The 12,128-nt window shown below is 38.6% G+C and overlaps 1 protein-coding gene across 1 annotated transcript in view; it reads right to left on the minus strand.

Annotated features, from left to right (window-relative positions):
• Positions 1-1,822: 1,822 nt before the first annotated feature.
• The window catches only part of NISCH (nischarin), a 139,240-nt gene continuing 128,934 nt past the window's right edge, over positions 1,823-12,128 (minus strand). Inside the window, exon 21 of the mRNA XM_089681926.1 lies at positions 1,823-6,331. Within this exon, the coding sequence (XP_089538052.1) occupies positions 5,712-6,331 (620 nt within the window). The 3' untranslated portion in view covers positions 1,823-5,711. The remainder of the gene's footprint in view (positions 6,332-12,128) is intronic.

Genomic DNA, 12,128 nt, shown 5'->3' on the forward strand with positions numbered 1-12,128 from the left:
AATCAGGTGAATGGTGTAGGAATTACAACAGTTTGCATATGTGCCTCCCACTTGTTAAGGGACCAAAAGTAATGGGACAGAATAATAATCATAAATCAAACTTTCACTTTTTAATACTTGGTTGCAAATCCTTTGCAGTCAATTACAGCCTGATGTCTGGAACGCATAGACATCACCAGACGCTGGGTTTCATCCCTGGTGATGCTCTGCCAGGCCTCTACTGCAACTGTCTTCAGTTCCTGCTTGTTCTTGGGGCATTTTCCCTTCAGTTTTGTCTTCAGCAAGTGAAATGCATGCTCAATCGGATTCAGGTCAGATGATTGACTTGGCCATTGCATAATATTCCACTTCTTTCCCTTAAAAAAACTCTTTGGTTGCTTTTGCAGTATGCTTTGGGTCATTGTCCATCTGCACTGTGAAGCGGCATCCAATGAGTTCTGAAGCATTTGGCTGAATATGAGCAGATAATATTGCCCGAAACACTTCAGAATTCATCCTGCTGCTTTTGTCAACAGTCACATCATCAAAAAAATAAGAGAACCAGTTCCATTGGCAGCCATACATGCCCTCGCCATGACACTACCACCACCATGCTTCACTGATGAGGTGGTATGCTTCGGATTCTGAGCAGTTCCTTTCCTTCTCCACACTCTTCTCTTTCCATCACTCTGGTACAAGTTGACCTTGGTCTCATCTGTCCATAGGATGTTGTTCCAGAACTGTGAAGGCTTTTTTAGATGTCGTTTGGCAAACTCTAATCTGGCCTTCCTGTTTTTAAAGCTCACCAATGGTTTACATCTTGTGGTGAACCCTCTGTATTCACGCTGGTGAAGTCTTCTCTTGATTGTTGACTTTGACACACATACACCTACCTCCTGGAAAGTGTTCTTGATCTGGCCAACTGTTGTGAAGGGTGTTTTCTTCACCAGGGAAAGAATTCTTCGGTTTTCTGTGGTCTTCCGGGTCTTTTGGTGTTGCTGAGCTCACCGGTGCGTTCCTTCTTTTTAAGAATGTTCCAAACAGTTGTTTTGGCCACGCCTAATGTTTTTGCTTTCTCTCTGATGGGTTTGTTTTGTTTTTTTCAGCCTAATGATGGCTTGCTTCACTGATGGTGCCAGCTCTTTGGATCTCATCTTGAGAGTTGACAGCAACAGATTCCAAATGCAAATAGCACACTTGAAATGAACTCTGGACCTTTTATCTGCTCATTGTAATTGGGATAATGAGGGAATAACACACACCTGGCCATGGAAAAGCTGACAAGCCAATTGTCCCATTACTTTTGGTCCCTTAACAAGTGGGAGGCACATATGCAAGCTGTTGTAATTCCTACACCGGCCACCTGATTTGGATGTATATACCCTCAAATTAAAGCTGACAGCCTGCAGTTAAAGCACATCTTGTTCTTTTCATTTCAAATCCATTGTGGTGGTGTATAGAGCCAAAAATGTTAGAATTGTGTCGATGTCCCAATATTTATGGACCTGACTGTATAGCTTTTCCTTTGGCTTTAGCTTTCAGGCAATCCAACCATTACCATTATACTATAAGGTCTTCTCCACTTTACAGGGAACCTAAAAACTTGTTTGTTAAACATAAAGAAGTTACTTGGCATAGCTTATTAAAAGAAGGAAGTGTGACTGGTGGTAAAACAGTCACAACTTCTGTTTCCTGATTGAATGCTATAAGTGACAGAAATTTCTAATACTTCTTGTGTTTTAACAGAACACAATAACTTTAGGCAGTATGTTACAAATACAATTCCATCTTTGTGGCAACAGCACAGTCCGCTATGAAAAAAACAACATGTAACACTTCTAGCTGAAATATTATAAAGGTCAATATTTTATAAACTGTAATAGAGATTATATACACAAATATACACACACACACCAATAACAGATGCAGAACAATACATACAATTATATTGATGCAAATTACTAGGTGGCACATACAAAATGGAGCTGGATTCAGGATGGGAATTTTATACAATGTTTAGTAAATCTACCATTATGTAGCATTGAAAAATGTAATACAAAACAGCATACAGTAAAAAGATGGTTTTATTTGCATGCACATTTACACATTTCTTGTAAACAGTCAAATCTATAACACTTGGTATATCCAACAAACTTTCAAATTCAGAAAGTTTAAAAAAAAACAATGGTGAGAATATGGACCTTATGTAGTTATTTTATCCCCCCATTGCCAGTTAATTATTTTAGTGCAATTATAAAAAGAAACATTTAAAAGGTAACACTTGTGTTACCAACAAAAATCATATAGAAATCTGCTTATATGTTACACCTGCTTGGATAGAAAATGCTTTGCTACTATGTGTAGCACAGACAGTTCTATAGTTCTTTCAGTATAAAGAAGCAGTATTTTAGAAATGTAATGGCACGCTCCAAAATCCCAGGTAACTTCAAAGTTCAGAAAACATCTTATAAATGCGTGCAAGTTGGAATTGCCTCCATCCTGACCTATTAAGTAGTGATGCACCAATATATTGGCCAAAACTAGGGTTATCTGTGTTTTGCTCACAGAAGAAAAAAAAAAAAAAGATGCAGAAAGTGATAACTGACTTGTAGTGCAAAATCACATCCCAAATACTTCAATGCAAAACCATGTCCCATAGACTTCAATGCAAAATAGCGTCCCACTTACTTCAATGCAAAAACACCCCCTTTTGCCTTCAATGCAAGAACCCCTTTTTTTAAATTTTATATACATTTTATTTTCTGTGTGTTACTTTCAACAAAAGTTATGTTACGTTACTGGATTGAATTTTTTTAATTCATATTCATTTAAACTCATGATATTAATTAAAAAGTCAAATATAATACAATTATATATATAAAAAATATATTTTTTTAAAAACTGTCCATTTTTGCATTTCGGCTTTCGGCCAAGCGCATCCTGAATTTTCCGTTTTGTTCCAGAGTTTTCATTTTGGAGCACCACTGCTATTAAGTACATGGCACTTAGTATGCGGTCTTCCAAGATGAAGTGTGAAACTCTTCATTTCATTTGCCAGTGACCCTTAATTTAGTTTTTTTCTGAAAGCAAACCCTGTGATACTTGATGCAATGGTTTGCACAATCTCCGTTAATCCTAAACTCTGCACACTGGGTATTACCACTGACAGCTGCACCTTTAACCAAACTAACGCTAACTCACGTTCCTTCGCAATCCTTAACCAATCTTCTCTAAAACCTCTCAACCACAACAGCACAGCTGAGGCCTGCTCCAAAGTCTACAGCTATTAGCAGAATACTTCAGTACTGGCTGCGCCTATGCAATAAGTCCTCCTAGATTGAATAAGGCATACTATGAGACAGGGGGTGCTTAGAGTGTAGTCCTATACAAATCTATAAAGCCAGCAATAACAGATATTTAGAATATATTTACAGCAGGATTTTTGTATTTACCATTAAATCCTTTTTATAGAATTCACTTAGGGTCAAAGGAAGTAACCTACTGTCAAGTTATACAACTGCCTACTGTATGACCAGACACTGGCAAACAAAAACCACTGGCAAGCCCAATATAACCTCTACTATTCCCAGCATGTCTACATTTGTAGCAAACAGAAGCGAGAACTTGATCATAAACACAGAGGGGTGGGACTTGAGTCCCTCAATGGACTTCAGCAAACGGATTTAATGATAAGTACAAAAAGTAATATACTGCCAGGACATTCAAATGTAGAACAACTGAGGAGTGGCAAACTGCAAACAACTGTTAACAGACCAAACAAAATCCATACCTGGGGTCTGCCTGCTGCTCAAGAGCTACCTAAAAGACTACTGATTCTGAGGCCAAACCCCCTGCTTGATAGGGGAACCTGTCATTACAACTGAAAGGATGCCATGAAAAAGCACTGGGAAATACATTGGAGCCAGCACCCTAAGGAATGCTAAGTAGGTCAAAGTACAGTCAATGTTGTCCCTAACTAACCTAGCGGATTAGATGGTTCCTTTGGAAAAGGAGAGGGGTAATGACACTGATGCCTGCATGACCCTATATCCACACAAACATCAGTGCTCTGACTGGAAAAGGAAACGTCAGCATACCAAATCAGTGTTCTATCAAATATTGTCAATGTAAGGTCTCGTTCACTTGAGCGTACTTAAGCATACGCTCATGCACAGGCAATGTTTGCCTGCACAGGGATGCAGAGGTGTTTCATGTATCCCTGTGCAGACAGTCACATTCATTTCATTTGGGACACAATGACTGCACTAACACAGCTGTTGCTCCCGGTCTGACAGTCATGCAGTTGAGTGGCCCCAATCTCGCACTGTTTTTGTGGCTCCACACCTGCATGTGCACAGCTGTTAAATTGGGAGCAGTGGCTGCTTCTGTGCAGCCATTGTGCCCTAATTGACATGAATGGGACTCCCTGCATGGGGATACACAGAATTTGTGTGCATCCCCATGTGGGCAAACAAAGCCTTTGCACTGGCACACGCCCATGTAAATGAGGCCTAACACTCTGAACATGACTACAAGATAGGAGAGCATGAGACAATTTCATCAGTACTTTGCTGTTCCTCCATGGCCCAGTTTGCAGTCCTTAAACCAAGCTACATTTTTACCTCCTTTAGAGAATAAACTAGCTGAACAGAACAAATGTTTTGGAAGGTATGACAATTCACATATACAGTATGTATTTCAACCTTGTATTTAGCTTTTTGCTAGGAGTTTAGATTTAATGGGGGAAATGTACTAAAACTGGTGAACTCAGAATCTGGTGCAACTGTGCATGGTAGCCAATCAGCTTCTCAGGTCAGCTTGTTAAATTAAGCTTTGACAATAAAACCTGGAAGCCGATTGGTTTCTATGAAGAACTGCACCAGATTTTGCACCATGCAGTTTTGATAAATAGCCCCCTTTGTATCTAGTTTCAATGTCAGTGCCGTGATTGCTCTGAAAGTGGAAGATGCCCCCTTTTAGCTAGTTTGTTAAAAAGGTATTACAGAATATTGCAAATTATTTCCTGTCAGAAGGGTGGCCCTAAATGCAGTATTCTTCGTCTGGGTACAGGTCTATTATGATGTGACTGATTCTTCTTTGGAAAAATACATCAACCTGGAACAAAGACTTCACTCCACCCCCAAACTAGGGCTACTGAATTCTGTTTTATTTCAGCAATAACACTTTAAAGATAAACCTAAAACAAGTCACAGACATGGGAATTTTATCTTTCATTCTAAATGATCAGGTACTCCAAAGATACCAATATGCATTTCCACTATTCGGTGCATGTGAGAGAGGTCCAATAGCTTGTAAACAATAATGCTGGTATATTTCTACAGTTAGTAACAGATAGGAGAGGAAGCTGTCTAAACGTTCTTATATTATTTTTAGCCATTAGTCTTGCAATCTTCTTTGTTACAAATCTCTTTTACCATACACCTTTAGAAGCTCAAACATTGTTCCATAACTGTACCTTAAGGGTGAAAACATCATAGGAATGAAGAAATATTTAGCTATATAAAAGACATTAAGATGGTTGACTTTAATTTTAATTATAGTGTATCAATATGTAGGTCTGGTGTCTACTGAGCGTTATCTCTACATGTACTATGTGTTCAAAACATAAAAATAAATATGTGCAATGAAAAGCAGCATTAAACTATGTGCATTGCCTTTATTTGTGTTCCCTCAAAAACTTGCCTTCATCTTTAGAATGTACATAAAGTACTTCATCCTGTCAACTCCAAAGGTAACTCCCTACCACACAGAATCTCCCACTGGCGGGCAAGAAGCGATATCAACTTTTCCCGGCAGTCAGCACTTGGAATAAAGATGTACCACTGTACTTCTTGATTATTGCCACAGGTTTTCTGAATGTTGCAGGGACTTAAAGGTTCCGCAAAATGATCCATAGATAAACTGTGCATCAAGTCTTGGTTGCTAGAGTCATCAAACACGAATGTAAGAGTCTGAGGATAAGTTTGGTAGCCCATCAGCACACGGTCTAAATCCCGAATACGCCTCCCATCCACTAACTGGTACTTATCTTTTTTCGGGGGTTCCTTGGCAAAATCAGGAAGTGGGTAACTGATGTAATCTTCATTGAACAAAAACAGGTCTGAGCTTGTGAGAATGAGGGTTTTAGGTTGCAGCAAAGCTTCTTGGTCAGTTCCATCTACTGTGCTTACTTGGAATGCCAGGACATACAGTAAAATGTTTAAAGATGGCAATGTTCCTAGAGAGTCAGTTCTTTCTGTTACAATGTAAGTAAGATCCCCAATTTCTTCTTCATTTGGATAAATAAACTTCACTCTGCTGGAATGGATCATTTCATAGTTTTCCATTGTTCCTGGAACAAAAAAATGCATAAAATATAATTTTGTGTTATATAAACCACATACAAGGGAAGATAATTGGAAAGGAGGGAACATCAGTGCTTGTGCTGCCCAAAACTGAACTGCCCCAGTGTCCCTATTTGCTTCCAAAGAGATATGGTTAAAATGGGTGTGTTTTTTTTTTATCCAAATGTTGATGACTTAAGGTAGATCCTAGTGGGGTAAGCACAGAATAAAATCAGAGATTACGGGTCCAATCACACCAGCCGATGCGTTTTAACACAGTGGCTGGTGTGCGGCGCGATCCAGTAGGATCACTGCACTGTACGCTTTTTCAAATGGACTTTATTGCCGAGCACACAGAAAACAAGGCATTTGCCTTGTCAGTCAGTGGGACCGCATTGGAATAACTGCCCTGTGCAGTCCCACTCTATTTGGTGTGAATCGACTGTAAATCTAACCTGATTTTAGGATTAAAATACTTAAAATGTATGCTAGTAACCAGTCATGGGACTACTAATAGCATCTTCACCAAATTTCTGACTAATGTGTTGTAATTAACTTACCAAGAATACTTATCCAGTCGCCTTCCAGTAGTTTTTATCCCCGTCATGACCAGCCCATTTTTTGCCAATCAGCACTTGCCCTATAACTGGAAATTGTGCAGTCACGCAACACTGTACCCAAACTAAATTTTTAGCTTTTTTTCACGCAAACAGAGCTTTCTTTTGGTGGTATTTGATCAACACTGTTTTTTCAATTTTTTGCTATATAAATGAAAAAAGACCAAAACTTAAGAAAAACACAATATTTTCTACTTTCTGTTATAATATATATCCAAAAAATAAAAACAAATTTCTTCATAAATTTAGGCCAAAATGTGTTATAGCGTCCAGAAACCATGGTTTAAATATCTGAAAATGTATAAATTCTGATGTACTGATAGCAGATCTAATTTATGAGGCCCTTAAAATGTCATGAAAATACAAATACCCTCCTAAATGACCCCATTTTGGAAAGTAGACAGTCTGAGATATTTAGTAAGAGGTATGGCTCTTTGTAATTTTTTTTGAAAATTGTAATTTTTTGCCACAATTTTTTTTCCATACTGTCACCAGTGCAGTACAACATCATTTTAGAGTTGGTGTGGCGGTGATCAGGCATACGGACTGCTGATAGTATGTTAAAAAAAAAAAAAAATTGTTTTAATATTTTTTTCTTTTTTTACATACAGTCATCAGGGTAGTTCAGTGTCATCATAGTGACGCTGTACTACTCTGGGGGGATCAGGGATTTTTTTTTTTACACTTTGATTGCCGTTACAGTGATGATCACTGTAACAGCAATGTTTTGCATTGCACTGTCATTAATGGGTTACGTTCATATCAGCTGTGATTACTATTGTTTGCTGTGATTGGCCCACAGTTATCACACGGTACAGGGTGCTGTGATTGGCCCAGGTACCATGTAATAGCCATGGGCCAATCACAGCATCACTATAGCAATCACAGCTGAAATGAATGACCAGGTAACGGGAGCCACAAAGCACAGTGTCCGGTGGACTACTACATGAGCTACCAGTCATTGTAAATAATCACTAAGCAGTTGCTACAACTTATCTGCTTGTTTTAAACAATAGTTTTTTTTTTTTTAAGTATTTTTTGTGGGATAAGGAAGTCCACTAATACAAACAGCTTGTTAGCAAGAAACCTAGGGTTAAACTGCTGCTTACAAAAGGAATGGACATATGCATATATAAAATAGAAAAAACAGATCCCTTGGGGTAAAACCCCCTCTCACCTCACATCTGCTCAGTTGTAGCATGGTGGTATTTAATCAATACTGGGGTTTTTATTTTTTGTTAAATTAACAAGAAAAGACTGAAAATTTTGAAAAACAAAAACATTTTTCTTTGTTTCTGTTATAAAAGTTTGCAAATAAATAATTGTTCTTCAAAAATTTAGGCTAAGATGTATTCTGCTAAATTTCTTTGGTGAAAATTATCCAAATTAGGATGTATTATTTAGTTTGTAGGAAACTTATAGAGTTCACAAACTATGGGATATATCTGAAAATTTATCAATCCTGAAGTAATGAGGTCCAAGAATGTTGGAACAGTACAGATATCCCCCAAATGACCACTTTTTGCAAAGTAGACAGTCCGATGTATTTCATAACAGGCATGGCAAGTTTTTTGAAGTTGTAATTATTTGTCATAAGTTTTCTGAAAATGAAAAAATTATTTTCACTATTTTTTTTTTACATACTGTCACCAGTGCAGTACGGCATCATTATATAACTGGCATGGAGGTGATCAGGGACACTGACTGGTAACAGTATGAAAAAAAAAACCTGATAATTATTTTTTTTATTGCATTTCTCTTTTTTTTCATATTTCACTATGACCAAAGTATTATAGTACCATGTAACATTGTACTACTTTGGGGATGTGATCAGTATTTTTTTTTTTACACAATTTGCTTACAGGTAAGAATTACTTTGCTATAAACAAGCATTTACCTGAATTACATCGATTCACTCAGGGTTTTTTTTTTTTGTGCTTAGCTGTGATTTGGCCACGGCTAATCACATGACACAGATGGGCTGTGATTGGCCCATCTTGTGCATGTGATCGCTGTGACCATTCACAGCTAGACACACTTGTATACAATGGATGGCATGAAAGGAAGCCATCCATTGTATACAACCGTCATGTGACCTGCTGTGATAGGTCACAGCAGATCACGTGGTACTTGGCAGCGGGGCCGGTACACAGGTCTGTCATCGGCCGTGTCCAAGGTACACGCCGGTGACAGATCGTGCCGCAGTGGGGCCCTGCGGGCGGGCACACTGCGCATGCCTGAAAGGACGCCATATGGTGTCTACCTGGAAAGACGAACTGTTCGCCCGGCCGCCATCTGGCTATAGGCCGGGTGGCAACTAGTTAAAGAGCTCAGAGAAAAGTATTTTGCAGTGAGTACACAGAGGAATTTTGACTCACCTGTAAATTCCATATCTTAGGAGTACAGTACAGGACAGACAACTTATTCATACACCATGGGTTACCTTCAGGTGACTGGACAATGGCAAGTCAAAATTCCTTTGATTTAAATCATACAGTACAGGACACAGGCAATTTATTAATAAACCATGTTATGTCCCCAAGCTATAAATACAAAGGTAGGCAACAACTGGGTAAACAAAACTGTGTCAACTGGTCCAGGAAACAAAACACTGGTTAAACCCCCAGTTTAGAGTGCTACTGCAAGTACCGAGTGACGGAAAGCTGCATCTACAGAAAATTGTACATACACCTGGTAAAACTTTGAAAAAGTATAAACAGAAGACCAGGTGGTGGCTTTACAGAGTTGGGTGACTGAGGCATGGTGCCTAAAGACTCAAGATACTACAACAGATCTGGTAGAATGGGTGTATGACAGCACAGGAGGTAGGGATAAGAGCTCCCGTTAAAGCTGCAGAAGGCTGGGGGGGGTAGGGGAACATTCCCTCCCGCTGCTTGTAATAGCAACTGAGTGGCTAGTTAGCTGTTCCGGTTGCCATTACAGGATAGCCAACAGTCGGCTCTAAATAATGGTACTGGGATCATGCATGATCCCAGTATAATGGTTTAAACTCCACGACATACAGGAAGTGTTTAACCATTTGCCGCCCTCCCTATGGCCGAATGGCGGGCGGCAAATGTCATCAGCATTCTGGGTGGACGCCATATGGCGTCCTCCAGCACATGCGCAGATTGCGCTCCTGCACAGCGGCGCGACCTGTCACCGGCCGTGTACAGATCTGAGTATTGGCCCCATTGCCTGTACCATGTGACCTGCTGTGACCAATCACAGCAGGTCACATGACATTTGTATACAATGGATGGCTTCATTCATGCCATCCATTGTATACTAGTGTCTAGCTGTGAATGGTCACAGCTAATCACATGCACATGTCATGTGATTAGCTGTGGCCAAATCACAGCTAAGCACAAAAAACAAACAAAAAAAAAAAAACAAAAAAAAAAAACCCTGCATGAATCGATGTCATTCAGGTAAATGCTTGCTTATAGCAAAGTAATTCTTTGCTATAAGCAAATTGTGTAAAAAGAAAAAATACTGATCACTTTCCCAAAGTAGTACAATGGTACTATGGTAACATTGTACTACTTTGGTCATAGTGAAATATGAAAAAAAAAAATCTTTAAAAAAAAAAAATATATATATATATTTTTTTTTTTTCATACTGTCACCAGTCAGTGTCCCTGATCACCGCCATGCCAGTTATATGATGACGCTGTACTGCACTGGTGACAATATGTAAAAAAAAAAATAGTGAAACTATTTTTTTCATTTTCTGAAAAATTATGACAAAAAAATACAACTTCAAAAAACTCGCCATGCCTCTTATGAAGTACGTCGGACTGTCTACTTTGCAAAAAGGGGTCATTTGGGGGATATCTGTACTGTTCTGACATTCTTGGACTTCAAGAAATTAGATTGGCCGTCAGTACTTCAGGATTGATCAATTTTCAGATCTATACCATAGTTTGTGAACTCTATAACTTTCCTACAAACTAAAAAATACATTCTAATTTGGGTTATTTTCACCAAAGACATGTAACAGAATACATCTCCTCCTAAATTTATGAAGAACAATTATTTATTTGCAAACTTTTATAACAGAAACAAAGAAAAACTTTTTTTTTCAAAATATTTGGTCTTTTTTTGTTAATTTAGCAAAAAATAAAAACCCCAGTGGTGATTAAATACCACCAAAAGAAAGCTCTAGTTGTGTGAAGAAAATGATAAAATTTTAGTTTGGGTACAATGTTGTATGACTGTGCAATTGTCATTCAAAGTGTGAGAGCGCTGAAACCTGAAAACTGGCCTGGGCAGGAAGGGGGTAAAAGTGCCCGGTATTGAATTGGTTAATTTAATTGGTTAATTTAATTTCACTTTGTGGACTAATGGACGAACACTGCAAACTGTATGGCCAAATTAAAACATTTTCATTACTAAGAATCTAAATATTTTTCGCTGACTTAACTGTCCTTATACAAAAACATATGGGAGACTACTTCCAGTGTTAGAGGCAGGAGGTTTATTTTAAAAGTGTAGAGTTAGTCACATTCCTCTGCATTCCTGTTGTTCCAAGTCGCTATTTCCCTGACATTATTTCCTGTGTTACATACGTCCACAGCACAGCTAAAGCGTCACTGGTCATTGAACACTGCTTTCCTGAAGAAAAAACATATCATAACTCATAGAACATTTTTGAAAGAAGTTCTAATTATCAGACAGGTAGATGCTAATAAATATTAAGCCTGCATATAGGGAACACAGCCTAACTGCACAGGATTTCAGTTTTTCAACCAGACATAGCTGGAAACTTTGGAATCTTTTTTTTTTTTCTCTACCGGTTTGTTAAATACTGTGCTTGATAAAATGTTTCATGGAATTTTGCTCAGACTCTATCTGCATAATAATAATGGCACAAGGAAATAAAGCCAATAATTACAGGAGTGCAGCCTGAAGCTGCAAAGGAGGAGGAGGAGGATGTCAAGTCAGGCGTATAGATGACAGCAAAACAGTTTAAAGTTCTATATATGCAGACAGTTCAATAATAGATAGCACACAAGCAGGAATGTAGGCAAGGCAGGCTGGCTGGTACTTTTGATGCACCATCGCAGATGTCAGCAGGGCAACAAAGATTGGTGCATAAATGGAGCGGAACTGAGCATGCCAAGAAGTAACAGAATTTGAGAACACAGGAGGGTGAGGCAGAAGCATAGTCTAGCAAGCCCGGTCA

This window comes from Staurois parvus, unplaced genomic scaffold, assembly GCF_062004578.1.
Source record: "Staurois parvus isolate SC_StPar_1 unplaced genomic scaffold, SC_StPar_1.0 ptg000282l, whole genome shotgun sequence".
NCBI lineage: Eukaryota > Metazoa > Chordata > Amphibia > Anura > Ranidae > Staurois > Staurois parvus.